Below are 26,187 nucleotides of genomic sequence, written 5' to 3'. Positions count from 1 at the left end.
AAAACCTGGATCGGCGCGCGAAAGGCTATTGATTTTGTATAGCCGGCGCGTGCCGAGCCGCGCAGCCTACCCCCGTTCCCTCCGAGGCCGCTCCGAAATCGGAGCGGCCTCGGAGGGAACTTCCTTTTGCCCTCCCCTCCCCTCACCTTCCCCTCCCTTCCCCTACCTAACCCACCCACCCGGCCCTGTCTAAGCCCCCCCTTACCTTTGTCGGGGGATTTACGCCTCCCTCTGGGAGGCGTAAATCCCCGCGCGCCAGCGGGCCTCTTGCGCGCCGGGACGCAACCTGGGGGCGGGTACGGAGGGCGCGGCCAAGCCCCCGGACCGCCCTGGGCCGTAGCCACGCCCCCGTACTCGCCCCCAAAACGCTGCCGACGCCCCGAAAACGCCGCTGCGCTCGGTCCCGCCCCCGACACGCCCCCCTCCGAAAACCCCGGGACTTATGCGAGTCCCGGGGCTCTGCGCGCGCCGGTAGGCCTATGTAAAATAGGCTCACCGGCACGCAGGGCCCTGCTCGCCTAAATCCGCCCGGATTTGGGCGGATTTAGGCGAGCAGGGCTCTGAAAATCTGCCCCATACTCTGAGATTTCATTAAATGGTGGACTAATGCAACCCCATGGTATTCATAAAAAGATGATTTGACCCATGCCTCAGGAAGAGGAGTCAAATTCATTTAGTTAATATTATCCTCCCTAGGGCTTACAAATGCTCTACAAGGAGCTGGAATCTTCTAAGACTGCATACCAGAGAGAAACATCTTTCCTGTTCAAAGCTCTCCAAAGAGTCTCAAGCAGGTCTGAAAAATACAACTTCTTCACTAAAATACTGAAATATGAAGAAACGCTGTTACTAGGACCTTCATAGAAAATTGGTCAGTGTACACCCTTAGGGCCTGATTTTTATAAGCATTTATACACTTAAAACTGGATTTTACATATGTACCTATGTTGTCTATTAGAATGGCTCCCTTTATTTATTTGCTTTTATCTCTATTTCTTATTATTTTTTATATTTTTTACAGTTCTGTACTTCAAGTATCTTTTATGAATCGGAAATAATTAAATTACTGATCTGTTCTCGTTCCGTGTCAAACACTATTTTAGTGTAGTCTCTGTTTATATACAGTTCCAATCTATTTGGTTATAGTTTTTTATGTTTTTATGTTTTCTATATTTTTCCTGTTAGGCATTGGATCTCAATGTGCATATTGCTAAGTAACACATTTTTTGCTTGAACAGGTAAAAATAACTTCAATACTAAGTTTGCCATGGTCTTTGCTTATATATGTTTCTGTTACAATCTGGCCTGTATATATATATATATGTCTTTGTTTTTATTAATCAGAATTTGATTTAAATATTCGTCTACTTTATTGTTTTATATATTTATTATGTGATATGGGATTTTTATTATATATGTATTGTTATATATGTATTTATCTGTTATTAATGTATTGGTTTTAATTATTGTTCCATTGATTGCTTTTATTCTGTAGCCCCTGAAGCAGTGAAACTGGGTGAAACTCAGGCCTAGAGTGGGGCATCTACTGGGCAATTCATTTATCAATAAACAATTATCAAGGACTTTCGGATCTATCTCTTTTTTCCTATTCTTCACCTATGTAACAATCTTCAAAATTGCTACAATGTATGCCATTGAATTGTCAATATACTTTACCCATGGGTAAATGGCTTTTGAAAACTGCTACGATAGTATGTTACAGTTCCATGTGTAAATCCTTTGAAAATTCACTTGGCAGCATCTATATGCACAATATTTACTGTTGTGCCCAAGTTTTAATCATTGGTTCTACTTAGACTCTAGTGATGCAATTTCTTATATTTTCTGATCATCACTTAAAATCAGTCACATTGCAAAATTTCCAACTTGCCTTGAAATGTAACTTCCAAGTAAAGTTGTAACCTGCTCAGATAAAACAATAACAAAACATCAACAGACTCACAAGGGGCACTAGAGTACCATTTTAACTAGTAAGCATAAGAAACATATACAAGTGATAAATTTGCATATACTCAATCTCCACTATATTTAAATTTCTCCTAGGACAAGCAGGATGCTAGTCCTCACACATGGGTGACATCATCAGATTGAGCCCAGCATGGAAAAACTTATGTCAAAGTTTCTAGAACTTTGGATAGACTGAGTATGCCCTATACCACGCACCCATGCGGGGTCCCACTTCAGTCTCTTGCAGAGGTTTTTCCTCGTGGTTACTGAGCTGGTGTTAATTGTTTTTAAAAAAGTATTTGGAAATCTTTCCACTGATCGTTTTCTGATTTTTTTCCTGTGGACGTGTCCCGCTCAGTTCCCCTGTATTCTAGTCATGCTTTTCAGTAGTTCAGTAAGTTTTATTTCACTTCCATTTCCCTGTAGCAGCGGTGCCTCGATACCCATCAGCATTGATTGCCCGCCACCTCCATTGTTGTTTTTCGCCACTTCAGTTCATATCTTCGTGGCCTTTTTGGGTTTTTGCCAGTGCCCTCAGAGCCCAAGGATTATGTCCATCATGGACCCAATGATGTGTATATCCTCTGCCTGGGGTGTCACTTGTGCAACCAAATGACCCTGAAGGGATGTTGTGCTCGCCTCGAGAAGATGGAGAATTCTTTGGGGTGAGAAAGTCAGAGCGATCGGCATCGGTTACATCGATGCCAAAGGACTGAGGAGCCGCACCGATGGACACCGAGACATCAACATCAGCAGGGCCGTCTACTCCGTCGATGCCGCCGATGGACAGGGGAGCCGGGGATCAACCCCTGTTAGTCTCTTCCAGGTTGAGGACATTGGGTTCTTCGTCTTTGACCTCAGCACCAGGGAGAGACTGGGTCGAGCACGGAGGGAAGCCGAGGAAACATCAGCATTAGATGCTGTCCCTGGGAAATTTGCGTCGGCAGCCAGTCGGTGCGTGAGGTTTACTTCTGCTGGTAAGGAGCAGTAAGTATAAAAATAAAATAATTGGGGATAGGTAGCATTAGTTTAGGGGTCAGGGAGGGGAGTGGAAGGATAGGGGTAGGGGTAGGGATGTTCCCTCTCAGTCCACTCCTTAAATGGAGATAACTGGGAGGGATATAAGGAAGACTCTGTTGCGTCGCCATGCATTTCTTTCAAATATTCCCCCCTGTTGCATGCGATACAGGATACCTGCCTGCACATATGCGCATGGATTTTAAAATCCAGCGCACATGTGCGTGGGGGAATTGTATTTTATAACATGCGCATGTTGACGTACACATCTTTTAAAATAGCCACGTCCATGTGCGCGAGCACGTTTTAGAATCTAAGGTGTGGTATCTTAACACATCTTCAGTGTGTTAGCAGAGGTAGTTGGTTCTTATTTCAGCACTGGCAACATCTGGGATAATATCTGCAACACCTACAAAACGATCTCTAGAAGAAATTTGGCAGGTCTTCACCTGTACAGAAGGCATTTTGTCTGGCTGTATTTCTTCAGTTATATGAATTTATACATCACTCAGATGTCAAAATACAAGGCAGTATGATCACAATGCCAGGCTACTTTCTCTAAGAAGGGTACATTTCTTCTTTGCACACATTAAATGTGGCAGTTATTAAAGACAATCTAATTCTCCTTTGTAGGGTTGGTCTTATTTTCCTTCTGTCCTAGTAGACAATTTCATAGACATGAAAAATTTTGAATTAAAGGAATGCACCACAACCCCTATTTTTTTTTTTTTAATATAAAATCTCTTCCCATAAACCCTCTTTCCATTTCATATTCATGCTTCTAGTGTGATGCCCACTTGGGGTTCTGAGGAGGATCAACATAGCAAGAGCTCAACAGATTGATAATGCTAGGTGCACCTGATTAGGAGGAGCAGCAGCAGCAGCAGCAGCAATATTACACAGTAATACCTCCTCAGGAATTAATGTTGGACCATTAAAGGGGAAAAAATGACTGTGTTTGTTTCAGTAACTAAATGAAATTGTTTGACATTTTATTTTCATAGTGCCAACCATTTAAATATAATGACTAACTGGCTGTATGAACCACAATACAATGAATACATGTAGCATGGTCAACAGCTATGTATTCTATCATGGCACTGTAGTGGCTGGAGCCACAATCTCTAGCATCTAGCTGCTAGCATCTTCATGTGGCTTTATGATAACTTGTGATAGTAAAATAACACGCTATGCAGAAGCTTGCCAATTATCAGGAGTTTATGCTGCAAGCAATGGCAAAGACCAGCATACATCTTTCACTTAAAACTACCCCTTATCAGCTAATGTATCACCCAGCAAATCATGGGCTATCTTCAATCCTCAACAGTAAGGGGCAGATTTTAAAAGCCCTACGCGCGTAAATCCAGCTGGATTTACGCGCTTAGGGGGGTTACGCGTGCCGAGCCTATTTTGCAAAGGCCCGGCGACGAGCACAAGCCCCGCAACACGCTTATGTCCCAGGGCTTGAAAAAAGGGGCGGAGCGTGGGCGATCTGGGCAGGGGCGTGGCCAGAGGCCTTCGTAGGGCCGGGGGATTGCGCGCTGGCACGTGGCCGGCGTGAGCAACCTACGCCTGTCCAGAGGCAGGCGCAACTTGCAAAAGAAAGGTTAGGGGGGTTTAGGTAGGGCTGGGGGGTGGGTTAGGTAGGGGAAGGGACGAGAAGGTGGGGGAGAGCAGAAGGAAAGTTCCCTCCGAGGCTTCTCTGATTTCGGAGCGGCCTCGAAGGGAACAGGGAAAGCCATCGGGGCTCCCCTAGAGCTCGGCGCGCACAAGGTGCACAAGTGTGCACCTCCTTGTACGCTCCAACCCCAGACTTTATAATATGCGTGCAGCTGCATGCGCATGTTATAAAATCGAGCATAGATTTGTGCGCGCCAGGTTGCGCGCACAAATCTAAGCCTGCGCGTAGGTATTAAAATGTGCCCCTAATTATTCAACAGAGGGAATATTAAATCAAAGAAGCAGATATGCAAATGTTATTATTAAGGACCAAAAGAATCAGACATTTATCTTATTCACATGCTACAAAAAATTAAATGGTCTTAGCATGCAAAAATAACTTACTCTTGGAAATGTCTTTTCTTTGCACTCATTTTTCATGGAAATGTTATGTATCAATAAATAAATATATGTGGGTAGATAACCAAACTGCCCACAGTATTACAAATCCCATGGATAATTTTAAACTGTGAGGTTTGTCACAATAATAAAAGGAAAGCTATATGGATGCTTTTGCTTTCATTATCGCACCCTGACAAAATACCCACAGATAAACGTGCCTGATTTCTCTACAGGTAATTTTTCTGTTGGAAGTACCACATACAGTTTTGAGTGTACAAATTACGTGCACTGTTTCATTCCCATGATCCCCTTTCCCCAGGAAACTCCGCTTAACAATCTAGACAAAACTACCTGAATTGTTTAACACATGGCAATGACTTTCATTATTGTCTTCCCCAGGTATAAGCCCATTTCTGCTGGGAGACTGAAGGGCTGCCTAATATGGCTTTCATCCTCCTACACCCAATCAGGATATTTCCTGGGAACTGGGTGACTCTGGTTGGGGAAGGGAGGTTGAAAGTCAAACTGGAGAGATACATTGCCATTAAGGCATTTAGGGCACAATAAGTTGCAAGAAGCCAGGATGAGTTTTAAAGAACAAAAGTAGGAACAGTTCAATTACCTACATTACTATATTACATTGCCCACCCATCCCACTCAAGATAAGAAGTAGGTTGGAAGATTTATTATCATTGAGGATGGAAGGCAGGTAGGTATTTTTGTCATAACAAACAGTAATAAGACTGGTATATAAATTTTTAGATGTCGTCTGCTTCAGCGATAAAATGTGCTATTTATTATTGATGTTGATGTGCTGAATTAAAATAAAACAATTAAACCAGCTGATTGGCTGCTGTTTCCATGATATTTAAGTTTTTAAATTTTACGACTGTCTCTATTACATAGAATATAGTTAAGCTTTAATCATAAATTGAAAATTTGGTCTTTTTGTGGATTTATGGTTGCATAATATTTCATCTGTCTTTTTGCTAGTATTGCTAGTCTTTTTGCTAGTATTGCTAGTATTGCACTGTATTTCTCTTTTTTGCCAGAATTTTATTGCTAATACTTTATTGCTAGTATTGAACTGTATTCTTTCAGCTGCTGTACCTGGTACCATCGCCCTGTAATACAGCTATCAAATGCTTGCTTACTGTTCTGTTCCTAACCCACGAGTTAACTTCAATCGGCTGCTCACCCATCCCTCCTCCTCCCTCTCCACCTTCCCTTCTCTCCGCCCCCCACGCTCCCCTGTCTGCTTCCTTCCCCGGAGGTCACTCCCACCATGCCCCCATACTCCCACCCCACTCCCTCATTTTTCCCCATACCCCGTATACACCCCATCATACCCAGACCACCCCCGCTTCGCATTGCTAACCCTCAAGCAAAGCACAAATCCCTCCTCCCCATCTTTGCCTCCCCTTTAACTCAACTCCTTGGCCTCACCTCTTTAACACTCCTGCTAATTAATGCCCACTCCATTACCAAAAAAACCCACATTATAGATGACCTCATCCATGATTACAAACCTGAAATCTGTGCTGTTACAGAGACTTGGCTCAAGGACACCGACACTGTTATCCTGAACCAGCTCCCTACATTATCCCATGACATTTTCTCCATCCCAAGACCAAAAAAGAAAGGTGGTGGTATCCTCCTTATCTCCAAAAAATCCCTCAAACTCAGGCCCATGAATATCAACCCTCCGCTGAAACTGGAAGTCGGTCTATTTAAATCTACCAACCTCCAAATTTGCCTCATCTATGCCCCTCCTGGTCTCCTGGAACAAAACCCCTCCCCCCTCATCGAACTCATTTCCAATACTATAAACAACGAAAAACCCGCCATACTACTAGGAGACTTCAACCTCCATGTAGATTCCACTCCCCTCTCACCATCCTGTGAAACCTTCCTCACTGCCCTGCAAGCCCTAGGCTTCACCCAAACCATCGCAGCCCCCACACAAAATGCGGGGCATACACTGGACCTCATTTTCACCAACTCTTGCATCCAGATCCCATTGCCACCCATATGTACCCCTGTACCATGGTCTGATCATGCACTTATCGAGACCCGGATTACCCTTAGTGCCTATAACCCCTGTAACCACCCACAAAATAACAACTCCTTCTCCTACGGCAAAACCTGCAATACTGAAGAGCTCACCTCTGCTCTCTCGGAATCCATGGACAACCTTGACTGTTCATCCCCTGACACTGCACTCAGCTCTTGGATCAGTATTACTCAAGACATTGCCGATAAGTTATGCCCCATCATCACCCGTAAGCAATGCACCGCTCCCTCCAACAACAAACCCTGGTACACAAAGGAACTCTGTCAAATGAAGCACAATCTTAGGCTCAAAGAAAGAGCTTGGCGCAAAGACCCTACCTTTCAGCACTCCAATTCCTACAAATCCTACCTTCACACCTACCGCCTGGCCATTCCAAATACCAAACGAGACTACTACGCCTCCAAAATCCATCAGTACACTTTCAATACGAAAGCCCTTTTCTCCTATGTCGCTACACTCACCAACCCCCCCTCCCCATTCATCGCTGAGGAAGAAACCAGCACAAAATGTGAAGAACTCGCCCGTTTCTTCCACAACAAAATAACTAACATACTCCTCAGGTTTCCCCCTACAGCTATGAACATGCCCCTCCCTCCTAAGCCCATCCACAACCCCACCTCCCTGAAAAATTCACTCAACACCATTGACCTCACCTCATCTAAGGAAATTGAGGTGATTCTCAAAAAACCTAAGCCTGCATCCCACCCCTCTGACACTATATCCACGAAAACATTACTCTCCATCCCCACTACTATTGCCCAACCTCTAGCAAATATTATTAACTGCTCCCTGTCCACCGGCTCAATCCCAGATCCCCTCAAACATGCTATAGTCAAACCCCTCTTAAAGAAGCCCTCTCTTAACCCCAAAGACCCCTCCAACTATCGTCCTATCTCCAACCTCCCTCTCATCTCAAAAATCATGGAGAAGGTAGTAAATGCCCAGCTCATGGAATACTTTGACGACAATAACTTACTCCATGCCTCCCAATTCGGCTTTCGTAAAAACCTAAGTACTGAAACCCTCCTACTATCGCTCACAGATTTCCTCCTCACTGGCCTCGACCAAGGTCATAATTTTCTCATCGCTTTCCTTGATATTTCAGCGGCTTTCGACACGATAAGCCACGAACTGCTCATCTCCCGCTTAATCGACATCAGAATCTCTGGCACCGCCCTCCTGTGGTTCAGATCCTACCTCACCAACAGACGCTTCTCTGTAAAACTTGGCCCATCAGAATCTTCCCTTTTCACCCTATCTCAAGGAGTACCCCAAGGCTCCTCCCTCTCCTCCACCCTATTTAACATATACCTACTCCCCCTCTGCCATCATCTTTCTGATCTCGGACTCAGATTCTACATCTATGCAGATGATGTCCAAATCATCCCTATCCGTGAATCCCTATCTGCCACCTTATCCTTCTGGGAGAAATGCCTTGCCTCCATTAATACACTGCTCACCACCCTTCAACTCGCCCTCAATTCTACAAAAACTGAGTTCCTCCTCATACATAACCATCAGACCCTTATGCTGACCCCATCTAATGACCCCGCGACCACCTCCCTCAGTGCACAACCCACTGTAACCTAGGTGTACTAATTGACCCTCATCTGAGCCTCAAGAGCCACATCAACTCCGTCATTAAAGGAGGTTTTTATAAGCTTATGGTCATAAAAAAGCTCAAGCCCCTACTCCATACCCATGATTTCAAAACTGTTATCCAAGCTACCCTAACATCGAAGTTGGATTACTGCAACTCTTTGTACCTTGGCCTCCCCTTCTCCACAATCAGACCTCTCCAGATACTTCAAAATGCGGCAGCTAGGATAATCAGTAACGCACGTAAATCAGACCATATAACCCCCATCCTCAAAGACCTACACTGGCTCTCCATCCCCTCCCGTATCCTGTTCAAGACCATCACCATCATACATAAAACTATCTACAATCATAACTCCCTATGGCTCAATGAACCTCTCCAACCTGCTCAATCCGCCCGCCCCACCAGAACAAACCTCAAGTGCACCCTACAAGTCCCCTCACTCAAGAAAGCCCATCTCTCAGCAACAAGGACCCGTGCCCTCTCCATTGCAGGCCCCACCCTTTGGAACTCTCTTCCTCCCTACCTTCGCCTGAAGCAATGCCCATATAAATTCCGAAAACTGCTAAAGACCTGGCTTTTTCACCAGGCCTTTCCAGATTAACTCTTTTGACATCACTGCCCTGCCCCCCCCCCCTTCACCAGCCTTCTCAATCTAATAATTTTCTAATCCTGCTAAACCCTACTTAATCAGTGTAATCCAACCTTCTAGACCAAGTAATCCTAACAGTTCCATTTGTAAATTTTGTAAATCAAATACTCTTGTATAACTTGTATACTTCCCAGACTTGTTAATCATGTTACCTCTATCCTGCTTCTCTCCTTCATTTAGTTTGTCAGGTTCGCTGTTTTTTGAACCTTCTCTCAGTTGTCCCCTCCCCCATCCCTGTTATTTGTAATTTTCCACCTTTTGTTATTATGTAAACCGACATGATGTGTACTTTAATGTCGGTATAGAAAAGCTGTTAAATAAATAAATAAATAAATCTGTACTGTTTATGTAACACTTTACAAATTAAAACAACAAAAGAATTATAGAAATAAGACCAAAAACTAGTATGTATATGTATACTGTATATATGGACATAGTTTAGTCCGTATTCAGTGACTTCTCAGCTCTTCTTGGCTTGTCTCTTGTATTCATTTAAATAGAAAGTAATCACCTCTGGTTTAGAGGTCTCTAATACAGAGGTCCAGCAGAAGTTTCTAGGGTCACTCTTTTTTCTCAGTCACACTACAGTAAGCCACCAAGGGGGCCACTGTTCAACTGGTGGGGAAACCTTTGGGACCCTAAGCTCCTGAGGGTAGGTACTTTGAATGGTATCTCACAAGCAGTCTCTTTCGCACTTGTATTCATGTAGGCAGATCTCTTAGTTCAGTAGGCTGGTTCTTGAGATGTAAAAGAGCAGACAGAGGCTTGGAGTGGTGTTCAACAAACAATAGTTTACTGTAACTTAAAAATAAAGTTCCAACACGAACGGTAAAATTAGCAAAAAGAAAAACAGGATGACAATTCCAAGCATTACAGTCTCTCTCTAGGTCAGCCTGTGTATCACTGTCCCAATGTCCAAGTCTCTCCTCTCCAAAAGTAAGGCAGCGAACTAGTGGTGGAAAAACAAACTCCTTCCTTCAAAACAAGATGACAAAGACATATCTGCAAAAACTAAGGACTTCTTCTCTTTATAGGTCACTACAGCCTCCAGTTTTTCTGGATGCAGAGCAAAGTAGCACCCTGGGCAACTGCAGACCCTGTTTGCCCTAACTGGTGGCAAGGCAAACACCATCCAATCCATCTGGATGCAGAGCAAAGTAGCACCCTGGGCAACTGCAGACCCTGTTTGCCCTGACTGGTGGCAAGGCAAACACCATCCAATCCTATCCCCTCAAGCAGTGGGGTTCCCTCCTGCACTGGGCGGAGGTAAAAAAACAAACCAGCTCTCTTAAAAGTAAAAATCTTCTCCTCAGAGTTCTCCTGGTGCATCCCACTGTTACAGGCTGGGGGCCTAATGGAATCCACACCGAACAGCAGCTTCTACTTCCAACAAAAAACTACATCCAACCTCACTTTCCTTGTTCTCTACCCAGCTTATAAAGGGGAGCTCAGCCATTCCCAAAACAAGGGGAGAAAGAGAACATTGCCCAATCAAGTAACCATTTGATAAATCTATCATTGTCAGAAGGTCATATCCTTATGGCGCTTAAATCAGCTACTGTTCAACTGCTCCCCAAAAAACATGGCCTCGACCAGGGTGACCTGGCAAACTATAGATCTATCTCCTCCTTGCTATTATTGGCAAAGGTCCATGAGTCTATAGTATTGACTCAGTTGGAAGATTTTGTGGTGGATGGTACTGAATCAGTTCCAATACGGTTTTAGAAAATCTTTAAATACTGAAATCTTGCTGGTTTCACTGGTCAATGCGATCAAATGTGCTTTTTATCGGGGAAGAGCTACCTTCTCATAATGTTGGATTTATTGATTGCTTTTGATATAGTCGACCACTGGGTCCTTATGGCTTGTAAGCAAGGTCTGGGTATTGGCAGCCATGTTTTAGACTAGTTTAAATTGTACATTACTTTGAGGCCTTGGACCCCTTCTTGGAACCGGCCCAAAGGACAAACAGGTGATCCGACAGACGAAACTCATTGGTGACCTCCAGGTAACGTATCAGGACGCGTTTGACGTCGAGCTTGCGGAGATCTCGAGAGTCAACTGATGAGAAAGAAGGAAGTTCCACCATCTGATTCAGGTGAAAAGCAGAAACCACCTTGGGCAGGAACGAGGGCACCGTGCGCAAGGTGACCCCAGAGTAGATACGGTTCACTGCAGGACAGCGCCTGAAGCTCAGAGACATGGCGAGCCGAACAGATGGCTAAGAGGAAAACCACGGCACGTAGAGGCTCGAAGGGAGGTCCACCCAGGATTCGGAGTACCAAGTTGAGGCTCCATGAGGGACAAGGAGCTTGAAGTGGTGGCTTCAAACGCTTTACACCCTTGAGGAACCAGACGACTTCCGGGTGAGACAAAAGCAGAATTTCCTCCCTTCAGTGTATCAAGGACCCAAGGGCAGCCATCTGTACCCTCAGAGAGTTGTAGGCTAGACCCTTCTCCAGACCCGCTTGCAGGAAGGAGAGGATCTGAGGCACAGAGGCCATCCGTAGATGAGCTGAGTGGGCAGTGCACCACAATTCAAAAACCTTCCACACATGGTCATAAGCGATGGATGTGGACGTCTTCCAAGCCTTAAGGAGGGTCTAGACCACGGCCTCCGGATAACCGCGGCGTCTTAGTCTGCACCTCTCAAAAGCCAAGCCGCAAGACAGAAGCAATCTGCCCTGCCGAAAAATACTGGCCCTTGGCGTAGGAGGTGAGATAGATGGCCTAGGCGGAGGGGCCTGTCCATCGCCAGGTTGAGCAGATCCACGAACCATGGATGACAGGGCCACTCCGTAGCCACCAGAATCACCGGGCCCTGGTGGACTTCGATCCTTCAGAGGACCTTGCCCACGAGGGGCCACGGTGGAAACACGTAGAGGAGAAGGTGACGGGGCCATGGCAGAACTAGCGCATCCACGCCCTCTGCGCCGCATTCTCTTCTGCGGCTGAAGAAACGAGGTGCCTTCGCATTGTGAGCTGTCGCCATGAGGTCCAGGTGAGGGATCCTCCAATGCCGCACGAGAAGCTGCATCGCCTCCTCAGAGAGCTCCCACTCCCCGGGATCGAGGCGTTGACGACTCAGGAACACCGCCTGAATGTTGTCCACTCCTGCGATGTGCAAGGCCACCAACCGGGCAGAATTCCACCCACTCCATGAGCTTGTCCTTTTCCAATGAGACATGACGCTTCTCGGGCCGCCCTGGCGATTTATGTATGCCACCATGGTCGCCTTGTCCAAGAGGATCCTGACCATCCGATGGCGAACGAAGGGAAGAAAACTCTTCAGTGCTAGTCGGACCGCTCTGGTCTCCAAGCAATTGATCAGCCAAACCACGTGAGACTTTGTCCACTGTCCCTGCACGGACCTTGCTGGCAGACTGCTCCCCAACCGGAGAGACTGGCATCTTGGTGACTATTACCCATTCCGGAATGTCCAAGGGCATTCCCTGTGCCCTGTGGAGTGGGTCCAGCCACCAGAGTAGACTGTCCCTGGCAACTCGTGGAAGCGGAAGGATGGCCTGGAACTCCTGCGACACTGGTTTCCAGCGGGAGAGTAATGCTCTCTGCAGCGGATGCATATGCGCAAAGGCCCAGGGTACCAGATCGACAGTGGATGCCATGGATCCCAGTACCTGCAGATAATCCAAAGCTGTGGGCAAAGAGAGACCAGAGAAGCGCTGGACCTGCGCTGTTAACGACTGGGCCCGATCCGGCCGCAGGAAGACCTTGCCCGTCGCCGTGTCAAACCACGCTCCCAGGAAGTCTAATGACTGGGATGGAGTAAGACTGCTCTTGGCATAGTTGATGATTCAACTGAGGGATTGGAGGAGTTGTATGGAGGAGGAGTCTGCCGACCAGTTGCAGAGCCAAAGGAGGCGTCAGTCCGAAACCGCCACAACCATCGGCCTGGCCAGGACTCGTAGTAGATCATACAGGGCATCCACCCCATAGGCAATTACAGCCTCCAACCTGTCTGCCTGACGTGTCTCCTCCGGTGGTAGGTCCTGAGAAGTGAGGAGCTGCTGCACCCACCGAAGGTCTGCTCTTTGTGCCAGCGAGCTACAGATAGCTGTCCGAACACCCAGTGCTGAAACCTAAAACACTCTCTTGAGATAAACCTCTAACTTTCTATCTTGAAGATCCCACAGCGCTGTGCCCCCTGTAACCGGGATGGTGGTGCATTTGTTGACTGCCGAGACGGAGGAGTCGACCATCAGGACTTTGAGCAGCTTGAGGAAATCCTCAGGGAGAGGGTATAGCTTCTCCATGGCTCTACTGACTTTGAGGGAGGCTTCGGGCGAATCCCATTCCCTAGATAACAATTGGAGGAATGTGGGATGAGTAGGAAAAGCCTTCGCCGGCAGGTGGAGCCCCGCCAACACGGGGCCCCCCCTTCTTCCCTAGGGGAGTGGGGCCAGGCAGGTCCAGAGGAACCTCAATGTCCAGTTCTTGCAGGATATGCGGAATCAAGGTTTCCAGCTCGTCCCTCTGGAAAATGCGTTACACCCTAGGGTCATCTCCTTCCATCTGGGCAGCAAGAAGTGGATCATCCAGGGCAGGGTCTGGGACCAGATCCGCCCCTCCACAGGGGAAAGCACCAGACGCAGCCTGGGTGGCCCCTGGGGAATGCCTGCTTACTCCCTGGGGGGTTCCCCGGGAGGAGGGTCCGCTGTCCGTGCCAGTTTGGGAAGGGGGGGGGTCCGGGGGTGGGATCCAGCGGCTGAGACATCCTGGCTAAGTAGGCATTGTGCATAAGTAGCACAAAATCATGGAAAATGAAGGTGGGCCCGGTGGGGGCCTAGTTGAAGAATCCCCCGAAGGTAAAACCGGATCCAGAGGTGGCACCAGTGCCAGGAATGGCGGCAAAGGGGACAAAGGAGCCTCTGTTTCCTCCTCAGAGGTACATTGGTCCATCAGCGCCTGATCCAAAATGGCCACCGTTCCCGCGCTCAGCGGGATCAGGGCTGACGCTGCTTGAAGGGACGCGCCTGACCGCCTGAAGCTGAACCTCCCGCCAGCTGCGAGGTGCCCTTCCCACCAGGGAGGCAACTTGTGCAGATCCCCTCCTGGGAGAGCCTGGACCCAGGCTGCCCGCACGCTGCACATGTTGACGCCCTCAGCATGCCTGAGGGGAGGAGAGGATAGCGGGGGAAGAAGCAGGCAATACTGCGATGAGCAGGGAACTCCGCTCCAAAAACCCCACCGACCCTAGGATCTTCATGGGGCCCGCCGAGGAATATGACTTCTCAGCGGGCAGCAGCCCCGGGGAATGTGCATCTCAGGGCCGCAGGTCGGGACGCGGCGGGGGGGGGGGGGAGAGGTTGGAACCTCCAATATGCACCCCCAGCAGCTGGACCGGCGAAAGCGAATCCTGAAAGGAAAGAAATTAAAACAACTTACCCCAGCCAGCTACACGAGAGAGGCAGAGACCAAAGACAGCAGACAGAGTGAGAGAGAAACAGGTATGTCTGCAAGTATAAAATGGAGAATCAGATTTCTATTTTTTTTTTTTTGAACTAGAGAAACTTGATCCCTCTACAACACTGCAAAGGAGAAGGAAAAGATAAGAAACACTTAGACAATGTGCTGGGGAACCGATGTTTCCCTGCTCCTATCTGCTGGAGTCAGAAAGATACTGAAGAGGGTTAGTGGGTGTGCTGGCTTATATGGCAGCACCCTCGGAAGTTTTTGTCTGACTCCATCTGCTGGACGGGGGACATAACCCACCATCTGGACTGATCCGGGTACATACAGGGAACACCCTGTAACTAGTGATTCTTATTTTTTATTGCTTTATTATGTTTATTTGCCTATGTTTTATTGTGTATGTTTTGTTGTGAGCCACCCTGGACAGGGGCGGCATACAAATACATTTTTACCATTACCATAACTGGGGAGGATCTAAAAAGGCAAACATTTCCCAGCAGATGGAAAGAAGGCAAAAATATCTAGTAAGGAGCAAAGGAACATCTCTTGTCACTGTCTACTAATAGTCTGCAAGCATTAGTGGGCTCCATTTGCCCTGATACTGTTTTGCCATTGCTACAATGTTCTGATTGAATTACTTTCTGTGTGCATCGCTCACTGCTCTGTAGTTTGGTGGAAAAAAAATCTAGATCAGAATGCAAAACTTGTATCTTTAGTTACATGTTGCAGCCAATACTTTTGTATGCCTTGAGGAGATCTTCCACTAACTCCTTTTAATTGTCTGCCTTGTTGTTTCTGAGAAAATGTGTTACCACTAACTGGAAGGCTTCCCATGCCGTCTTTTCCTTACCATGCAATACATGATTAAATGCATCATTTCAAAGAAGTTCATGAATCTGAAGACCTACAAAGACACCTTCCTTTATCTCAGCTACACTTAAACTTGGAAATTTACCACTGAGGTACTTGAAGGCTGCTTTAGTTTGGTCCATGGTGTGGAAAATGTTCTTAATCAGACCCAACTTGATGTGTAACAGTGGTAACAAAATCTTCCTTAATCAACAATCATTTCTGGATTAATCTGAGATCCTTTTCCCTTGTTAACTCACTTATCCGCCACAATTCTCAAGTCAAAGGTCATATATCCTGACCCAGTAGCATATCTTGAAAACTAAAGCCAATCAATAATTTTAAATATAATTTTAATTCTCAGTGACTCAAAATTAGTGAAGTTTGATTAAATTCATTTACGAAGCATTTTGGGAAGACAGATTAAAATTTATCAAAGCCAGTTGGTTAGGTGGCTCAGGGAATTGATGGCCAATCTTCATTGAATGGGTCAATTCACACAGAGCAACAGCTGTGCTAGTTATGTCATGTAAATTGGTGCCTCTATTCAACTAAATAATGCATTGATTGCCAATAAGCTATTTCCATGCCAGTGAGTAGGGATGTGAATCGTTTTAGGACGATTAAAATTATCGTCCGATAATTTTAATATCGTCTTAAACCGTTATGGAACACAATACAATACAGATTCTAACGATTTATCGTTATAAATCGTTAGAATCGTGAGCCGGCACACTAAAACCCCCTAAAACCCACCCCCGACCCTTTAAATTAAATCCCCCACCCTCCCGAACCCCCCCCCAAATAACTTAAATAACCTGCGGGTCCAGCGGCGGTCCGGAACGGCAGCGGTCCGGAACGGGCTCCTGCTCCTGAATCTTGTCGTCTTCAGCCGGCGCCATTTTCCAAAATGGCGCCGAAAAATGGCGGCGGCCATAGACGAAAAAGATTGGACGGCAGGAGGTCCTTCCGGACCCCCGCTGGACTTTTGGCAAGTCTCGTGGGGGTCAGGAGGCCCCCCACAAGCTGGCCAAAAGTTCCTGGAGGTCCAGCGGGGGTCAGGGAGCGATTTCCCGCCGCGAATCGTTTTCGTACGGAAAATGGCGCCGGCCATACGCGTATGGCCGGCGCCATTTTCCGTACGGAAAATGGCGCCGGCAGGAGATCGACTGCAGGAGGTCGTTCAGCGAGGGTTCCGGCGCCTCGCTGAACGACCTCCTGCAGTCGATCTCCTGCCGGCGCCATTTTCCGTACGAAAACGATTCGCGGCGGGAAATCGCTCCCTGACCCCCGCTGGACCTCCAGGAACTTTTGGCCAGCTTGTGGGGGGCCTCCTGACCCCCACGAGACTTGCCAAAAGTCCAGCGGGGGTCCGGAAGGACCTCCTGCCGTCCAATCTTTTTCGTCTATGGCCGCCGCCATTTTTCGGCGCCATTTTGGAAAATGGCGCCGGCTGAAGACGACAAGATTGAGGAGCAGGAGCCCGTTCCGGACCACCGCTGGACCCGCAGGTTATTTAAGTTATTTGGGGGGGGGGTTTGGGAGGGTGGGGGATTTAATTTAAAGGGTCGGGGGTGGTTTTTAGGGGGTTTTAGTGTGCCGGTTTTTCGATTTTTCGATTTTTAACGATGTTCCAGCGAGGGATGGGGTTCGGGAGGGTGGGGGATTTAATTTAAAGGGTCGGGGGTGGGTTTTAGGGGGTTTTAATGTGCCGGTTTTTCGATTTTTCGATTTTTAACGATTTTTCACGATATTTTACCCCCCCAAACGGCAACAATACGATTCCCTCCCCCTCCCAGCCGAAATCGATCGTTAAGACGATCGAGGACACGATTCACATCCCTACCAGTGAGTACTTTTTTAAATATTCAAAATGTTCTAAATAATTAGGGACCTTTGTTTTATTTTATTTTTCCTGGGGGCTTCAATGTTATAACAAAAAACATCTATAGAAAAATGACTTTATTATAATAAAAAGGAGAAAAATCAGTGAAAAAGTCATTTTTCCCCACATATTTTGTTGTTGTAACATTGAAATTCCAAAGAAAAATAAAATAAAAATTGAAAATAAAGGTCCCTATATATAATGTAAAACCACAATAAAGTTGTAGCTTGAATTTCTAAGAAAAAGGTACATTTGGCTCATTTGTTTAGGGGAAAAGAGGGGAAAAAAAAGGTAAAATTCAGGTGAAGGGAGAGCATAGCATCCCTACACATGCCTGTTTGCATGAATATATAAATATCACCTTGGGTGGTTTGTAAGAAAGGCAGTTTAAAAATAATTTAAAAAATGTGTCCAAATAAAAAAGCAAAAAAAACCCAATTGAATAAATAAGCAAATAAATAAATATATGTATATATCAATAAATCTGCAAAACAGGCAACTCTTTGCTAAAGCAATACAAGGAAATTAAAATTTACAGTGGCAGTTTTGTTTCCTTCAATCACTCTGTGGACATGAAACCATATGGACACTGGCTAAGTGGGGTGGAGGAATGAGGCCCCAAAATATTCATTTTTTCTTCAACTAAATTGAACAGAATTGTATATCATAGTGGGATAGGAACAGGAGGTGATGCAGAATGTGAAATCATACACTTTTTAAAAATCTAAATGGTACATAAAATATGTGTGTGTGGGGGGGGGGGGGCGGGGTGGTTAGAATTCAGGGTTAAGATAATTTTAAATGTTAACTTTGTTATAGATAAGCAAATTGATGTGTTTCATCCCTTCCACCATCTCCAGTTCCACCAAACAAAACAGAAAGAGAGTCATATGAATGCAAAGAAGAGTAATATGTAATATCAGAATAGTTCTGATATTGCTTGCTAGAAATGTGAAAACAGATTTCAGTATCCATTTTTGCAAACTAAATAAATAATTTTGAACTTCTCTGCAAAGGAGAGAAGCGAAAGAAACATTTCATAATTGTTTTTTTATTGTCATAATAATGGCTATGAAGTTACTCAAAACCGAAGTGAAAGAAAATAAATGTGTGAAATATTCTTCATGCAACCAACCTGATTTCAGTTGAGTCTTAAATCAGGTTTTGAATGCAGGAAAAGAAAGTCTAGAGTATCAAACTAGAAAATTAACTAGCCAAATTCAATTATACTTCTTGCACTTCCTGATTAAAAAAATAAAAAAGCTTCCATAGATCAAGATGTGCATTTGGTTTTTATGTCAGACAGCCAAAAAAGGAAAACCATTTCCAATGAATGGAGATAAATAATGACCAAAGTACTATACCAAACTCCAGAATATACTGTTGGGCTTCATCCACATATCTTATGAGCTGCTGCAGGAAACTGTAAGCAAAGCGTTTCTCAATGGAAGGCGTATCTAACTCCAGCTCTTTAAATCCCCTGAGACAAAAGAGAAAAAGCCGTATCTATCTGAAATTTTTGAAGCGCTTACCAAATTTAATTTATAACCTCAGTCATAATGTCCTTAGATTTATTTACTAATCATTTGAAACATTCTGTCTAAACATCTACAGTAATAGGGGCCAATTTTCAAAGCACAGTGCATGTCAATAGTGTCAGATACATGCTTGGCTGGGCCGCGTGCATGCCGAGCGCCCTTTCATAGTGGCCTGGCCACGTGCATATCTGCCGGTACACATGGAAGTGCTGGGTTGTTTAAAAGGAGCGGGCAAGAGGGCAGGGTCTGGGTGAGGCAGGGCATCTGGGAAAGTACCATTTTGTGCTGTCCAGGTGACTCGTGCCTGGCAGCTGGCTGACGTGTGGAATTTACTCCTGCTCTGTCGAGCGGGTAAGTTTGAAAAAAAAAAAAATAGGATAAGTAGGGTAGGTTTAAGGGTCAGGGTGGAGATGGGAAAAGGGAGGAAGGTTAGACAGGGGGTTAGAGAACTGGGGAAAGGGGCAATTGCATCGGCATACATATGTAAAAGAATTCCCCCACTTCTGTGTGCGACTCGGCACTCGTGTGCACATGAGCACGCCGATATGGAATCCAGCACAGGTAGCTGATTTTATAACATGCATGCCATGACGTGCGCATGTTATAAAATCAGTGCATCCCTATTAAAATTTACCCGGAAATTTCTAGTACATTTTGAATGGATTTGAATGCACTTATACCTGGAAACAGCATATCCATTGCTCTGTAGGAATTTGAGGAAGTCCTGTGCCTTTTCTCTGTCCTTGGCTTTTTCTTTGGCTGTCAGGGTATCATATGGTACCAGCAATGGATGATTGCCTCCACCTACTGGCATATTATAAAAAGGATAGAAGAGTTAGGAAAATAAAGATGGCAGCCCTGTTTTGTAACAAGAAAGCAATACATTTTAGTTGATTCTGCAAAACTAAACACAGTCACCGTCTATGATTAGTATAAACAAATAGCGGATTTATATCTATCTCTGTACATTTTGAATGGAGCTGTACATTATGAGGGCGATTTTCATTAAACCATATAGCAGCACTTTTGTATTCTTGCACCTTTAGGCAATTTTTAGAAACAAGTACTTGGGTAACCTGAAAAGCTCACAGCTACAAAAGTATCCATGTTCTTTGCTCCTGCTATTTGTGTGTCTGGGTTCCTGAGTGAGAAACAACGTGTGTATAATTTACAATTCAATTATACACGGTGGTTTTCATCCTAACCCAAACACACTCCTGGAACGCCTACTTGAAAAACTACTAAGAAGTGCCACATCATGCAACTAACTATGCTGGTAATTTTAGATGCTATACACAGAAGAACTTTTCAAACCCATGGACCTTGGTACCTAGATTCTTTTTGAAATATGTCCTTCTTAAGTACAGGATTGGATGGGAGACCAACTCGTATCTTCTCCGATGAAAGTAAGGAGGTGAGATGGAGTCAGGTGGGATTTTTGGTAGTTTGTGAGAAATCCCAACAAATGTAGCAGATTGATAGAGAGCTTGAGAGCGTCGACAGCTCCTTGTTTGGAATGGTTTTTGATCAGCCAGTCATCCAGGTAAGGAAACGCGTATATGCTGTTCTTGCGTAGATGGGAAGCAGCCACTGCTAGGTACTTCATAAATACACAGGGTGCCGAGGCAAGTCCGAAAGGCAGAACCCAGTACTGAAAATGTTGATGTCCCACTATAAAACGCAAGTATTTGTGGTAATGTGGGGATATTGGAATGTGAGCATACGCGTCCTGAAGATCCAGAGAACAGAGCCAATCTCTTTTTTGCAGAAGGGGAAAGCATGGTGCCTAGGGACATCATCCTGAATTTTTCTTTCTGTAGAAATTTGTTGACATTGCAGAGGTCTAGGATGGGGTGAAGGCCGCCTGATTTCTCTGGAATGAGAAAATAGCGGGAGTAGAATCCTCTGCCTGGGGAACTACTTCCACAGCCCTGGTGCTCAGTAGGGTGGACAGTTCTGACTCTAAAAGGTTTGTGTGATCTTTTTGGATCCACAGCGGACTGGGTGGTGAATCTGGGGGTACCATGAGGAAGTTTAGATGGTATCCTTGGGTTACAATGGATATGACCCATTGGTCTGTGGTAGTGCTGAACCAGTTGGTTATAAAGTGGTGAAGCCAACCTCCTACTGGCAAGTCTGGTTTTGGATTTGTGGAGTGGCTGCTGTTCTCTGGATAGATTTCAAAATCCAGATGCTTGGCCTGCTTGTGGAGCTGGCTGAGGTCTGGTTGGCTTGGGCTGTCGTGGGTGTCCTCTCTGAGGTGGTTTGGATGGTCTCACACGATATGTAGGTGGGTAGTACCTGCGTGAGCGATAAAACTGTCTTCTGGGGTCCCTTCTCGTGGTTCTTCTTGCAAAGGAGGGAGCCTCTGTGGTAACTGTGGACAGCTGACGCAGGGTCTCATGATGGTCTTTCAGTTGAGCCACTGTGTCTTGTATTTTGTTGCTGAATAGATTTTCTCCAGTATACTGGAGTTCAGCGAGTTTGTCTTGGACTCCAGTTCACAAGTCCGATGCCTTAAGCCAGGCCCACCTTCTGGCGCTGATTCCTGTCACTGATAAGCAAGAAGCAGTCTCAAAGGAATCGTAAGCAGCCCTTACTTTATGTTTTCCTGCTTCAAGGCCTTTCTGAAGAATGGTATTGAGACCTTCTTGTTGTTGTTGAGGCAGAAAGTCCGCTATCTCTTGGACCTGTTTCCACAGGTTCCTTTGATATTGCTTCATGTATAACTGATAGGCTGCTATGAGTGACACTAGCATAGAGCCCTGAAAGACTTTTCGACCCAGCACATTGAAGAATTTCTGGTCCTTTCCAGGGGGTGCAGAAGAATGAGGACACAATCTTTTGGCTTTCTACTGCGTGGATTTCACCACAACTGACTGACTGGGGTAGCTGTAGTTTCTGAAAACCTGGAGTGTATTGGACTAAATAAGCTGCATCTGTCTTTCTGTTAACTGGTAGGACAGTACAAGGGTGCTCCCATAGGTGATGTACCAACAAAGCAAGAGGGCAAGCTATCTAAAAAACCCGTGAGAGCAACAAAGTGGATTAGACGCCTCCATTAATAAAAGTTTCTAATCAGACATTCTTTGGTGTCTAATCCACTTTGTTGCCCATAAGCGATGTTGCAGGACCAAGAGTACTTCATGGACGGGAATAGCCATAATTTCTTTGGGGGCATCCACAAATTGGAGGACTTCCAATGTCTTGTGAAATGTGTCTTCGTTGGTGACCAGTTCAAAGGGAATTGTCTCTGACATTTCCTTTATAAAATTAGCAAAGGAGAGGTCACTGGGGGAGACTGTCTCCTTTCTTCTGGAGGAGATGTTTCTGACAGTATGTCTTCCATAGAAGTGTCGGTGTCAACATCCTCCCATGGGTCATACGGGGTCTCTGGCTGAGATCCGAGGGAGGGAAAGGACCTGGTACTCCTGGATGTGTCTTACTCGATGGCCTCGATGGAGGAAGCGGCAGCACCAATGAAGACTTCGGCGGCAACGATGACATCGAGGAGAATCGTGAACGTCTCGATCCCGAGAGCCCCGATGGACCAGGAACCGGTTCCAGCATTGGTGGAAGCGGTGCTGGAAAAGGACTGGAGTCCATGCCTTTGTCTTCCGAAGACCACGGAATGGGTATCGGGGGGTTTCAGAGACTCAGTAGGTCGTTTCCGTACCGATGGCCCAGGCTGGGTCGGAAGGGCACCAATGAGTCTGTCCAGGCGGTCGAATAGTGGTGTGAAGATTGATGGCTCCGGTGTCGGTGTTGGTATGGGGGCCGGCATCAATGGAGGATGAATGCTCCAGAGAGCATCAAGGACTGCCTGTTGGACAAGCATGTCCAGCTCCTCCCTAGAAGCTGGCATAGGTAACACAGCTACAAGGAGAGGCAAGCTAGGTGCTACTGGCACCTCCACAGGAGTCTGTGGGGGCTCAGTACCAGCACCGATGTTGGTGGGGATCACCTCGGTATCTCAGGTGAAGAGGAGGTTGGAGGCTCCTCTACCATGTCCTCTTCGGCATCGGCTCAATAGCCATCAAAGCCAATGCGGTGTCAGTGCCAGCACCGGGAATAGTCTCATACCAGTGCTGGTGTTTCCCTCGGTGCTTGGCCCGATCTTTCTCCATAAAAGAGGAAGAAGTTGACGATGCTCTAGATGTCATCGTTGACAGATGGTCACCGCTACCTTGCTGCTCTCGGCGAGGTTTGTCAAAGGACTTTGTCGATGCTCCTGCTGGTGATGACTGGTGGATGTTGATGGAGTTAACTTTATTTTGAAAAGGGACTCCATCTTGTCCAGTCGGGCACGCCTGCCCTTCAGGGTCATTTGAGCACAGCTTGGGCATTGACGAGCATCGTGTGTTGAGCTGAGGCACAACACACAGACATCATGCGGGTCTGTAATTGACATCATACATGGATATTCTGGGCATTTTCTGAAGCCCGGCGCTATGTTGGGAAAAAGGGCCATGAAAATGGTAGGTGGCCTGTGGGAACCAAGGATAAGGTAACTGGAACCGACTGAAAAATGGTGGAAATTACTCACCGAGTATCGAGGAAAACAATGTGGTGATGGGAGACCCCTCTGAGGGAACTTTTTGTGAAGAAAACGTCAAGTTTTTCCGTGAGGAAAATAGTGAGAAAATGCTCACAGAGCTCCTAATCGCGAGGCAAACTGCAGGGAGGAAAAAAGAGACTGAAGGGAGACCCCTGTGGCTACAGGGATTATGGCATGCTGGGCATGCTCAGTGTGCCAGTCAAAGGTTCTAGAAGCTTGGACAGAAAAGTTTTCCGTGATAGGGCTCCATCCAGTGACATCACCCACATGTGAGGAATAACATCCTGCATGTCCTGGGAGAAAAGCGTAAGTAGCTAGGAAGGGGCTAGGGGCCGAGAAGGAGAGGGGAAAGTGAAGAAAGGTTAGGTAAGGGTATATGGAAGTTCCCTCCCAGTCTGATAACTGTACTGTGCAAAAGCAGACAGCACACACTTTGCTGCTCAGTGTGGTACCTATCCCCATGGCACTGACACTTATTAAAAACTTTACTGTAGGACAAACAATGCAAAATGTGATGGGGTGATAAGATATTGGTGATTTCATACTCTACTTACAAAACATGTAATTACTATGACATGACTGCTGATGTTCCCTGTAGTGAATCAAGACAGATGGACTGATTAATTAAGCTTATTTCCAACGCACACACAATGGAGAAAAACTTCACTAAACAGGTTCAGGGGATGAAATCTTCAGATAAGGTACTTCAAGGGGTACATTTTTGGGTGTCACCATTATACCAACTCTCTGGGACTTTTCCAGTAGACCTGGACATCACTTAGTAACAAAGGAAGAGAAAAAAACATAGAAAATCAACATTTACTCTAGAATACTAATTGTAGTCTTACCATAGACTGTTTTCTGTTCATTAATACTCCAGTTGGGAATTCCCTTTGAAGGGGAACTAACTGGAATAAACACCTTCTTAGGCAGCTGTTACGAGAAAATTATTTTTCCTCCGAATGACCACTTTTTCACTGTGAAATTATCCGATATATTACTTTATTATACTGCTCCTTGTGAAAGCACTATATAAATAATTGTACTGTTTTCACGCATGAATCATCTCAGGCAAAAATAATATGACTTACTGGAAACTTCAAAATTGTTTTCCACTAAATCTGATCAAAACCAGCATCAGATTTAACATCTGATCCATTAATTGCTTAAACACCACCCACCTCTTGCAATAAGACTTGCAATTCTGTTTTTTCTAGGGTCTAAACGTTAAGTACAAAATATTGTTGGATTTGTTAAAACTCTGTGATGACTCACTATACCGGGCAAGCAGATTCTAAAAAGTATAGACTCCGTCTGCAAAAACACAAAATAATAAAACTAACCTACCAGGGCCCACAGAACTCTCCCCTAGCATCAGACGGGTGGTTATAGGCCAATGAGTGGCCAATGACCTGTATTTCCTTCGGGTACTGATCACTGTCAGTCTACCCCTGCCAGCTTCTTTGCTAAATAAGAACCTGGAGACTCTAATCGGAGAGAGCGGATTGCAGGCTATGCCTTCCTCTTTGTGGCTAAAAAAACAAGTGCAGCATCTGAGCTACAAGTTGAGGAGGGTCACTGCTTGGCCTTATGGCTGAGATTAACAACCTCCAGAATACAGAGGTATAATGCTTGGTTTATTATGATGTTACAAACATTGTCAAAGCAAAAGAATTAAACTTCTGCTTTAAAAAGAAAAAAATGGGAACCATGATTGGGATACTTTAGGTAATAACTAATTATTACCTTATAACTGCTATTGTATTATATGCTTAGTTGGTAGCCATGTTTTTTGTCCAAGTCTGTTAATTTTGCTCTACTTGCAGAATATGTGTTTTTCCCCCATCTATGGTATGCCTAAAAATTGTTAAATAAAGAGTTTTAAAAAAACGGAAAAAAAAACAAGCAACAAAAACTAGTAAATGACCTGCATCAAAAGCAGATTATAGACATTAAAATAAACTGTGACAGAGCCAAAATCATCTTTAAGCAAGAGACACAGGGATGGTAACTTTCAAACCAGCGCTTGAGCACTCATTTGTGCACGTACGTCAGACTGCGTCAAAGGACATGGCCATTTTATAACATATATGCGCATATCCATGCATATTATAAAATAGCCTGCCCATGTGCGTAACCCATAAAAAAAACCCCTGCACGCGCTGAGCCTATTTTGCATAGGCTCGGCGGCGCGTGCAAGCCCCGGGACGCGCGTAAGTCCTGGGGCTTTGCTAGGGGGGCGTGTCGGGGGGGGGGGGGGGCGCGGTGCGACGTTTGAGGCATTCCGGGGGGCATGGTGCAGGCCCGGGGACCTTCCAGGGGGCATGGACCAGGCCTCCGGACCAGCCCCTGGGTCGGGTGATGGTGCGCCAGCGGGCCACCGGCGCGCGAGAGTTTCGCCTGCTTCGGGCAGGCGTAACTTTGGCGATAAAGGTAGGGGGGTTTAGATAGGGCTGGGGGGGGTGGGTTAGGTTGGGGAAGGTGGGGGGAGGCGGAGGGAATGGACAGCGCGCGCAAGGTGCACAAATGTGCACCCGCTTGCGTGCGCCGAC

At 45.9% G+C, this 26,187-nt stretch overlaps 1 protein-coding gene across 1 annotated transcript in view; it reads right to left on the bottom strand.

Annotated features, from left to right (window-relative positions):
* The window catches only part of RYR2 (ryanodine receptor 2), a 1,771,220-nt gene that overhangs the window by 585,861 nt on the left and 1,159,172 nt on the right, over positions 1-26,187 (bottom strand). Inside the window, 2 exon segments of the mRNA XM_029593907.1 lie at positions 18,904-19,019; positions 19,758-19,884. Of these exon segments, the coding sequence (XP_029449767.1) occupies positions 18,904-19,019; positions 19,758-19,884 (243 nt within the window).

The sequence above is a fragment of the Rhinatrema bivittatum genome, chromosome 3 (assembly GCF_901001135.1).
Source record: "Rhinatrema bivittatum chromosome 3, aRhiBiv1.1, whole genome shotgun sequence".
NCBI classification, from domain to species: domain Eukaryota; kingdom Metazoa; phylum Chordata; class Amphibia; order Gymnophiona; family Rhinatrematidae; genus Rhinatrema; species Rhinatrema bivittatum.
Note: the sequence above shows the minus strand (reverse complement) of the source record. Positions and strands in the feature narration are given on the sequence as shown.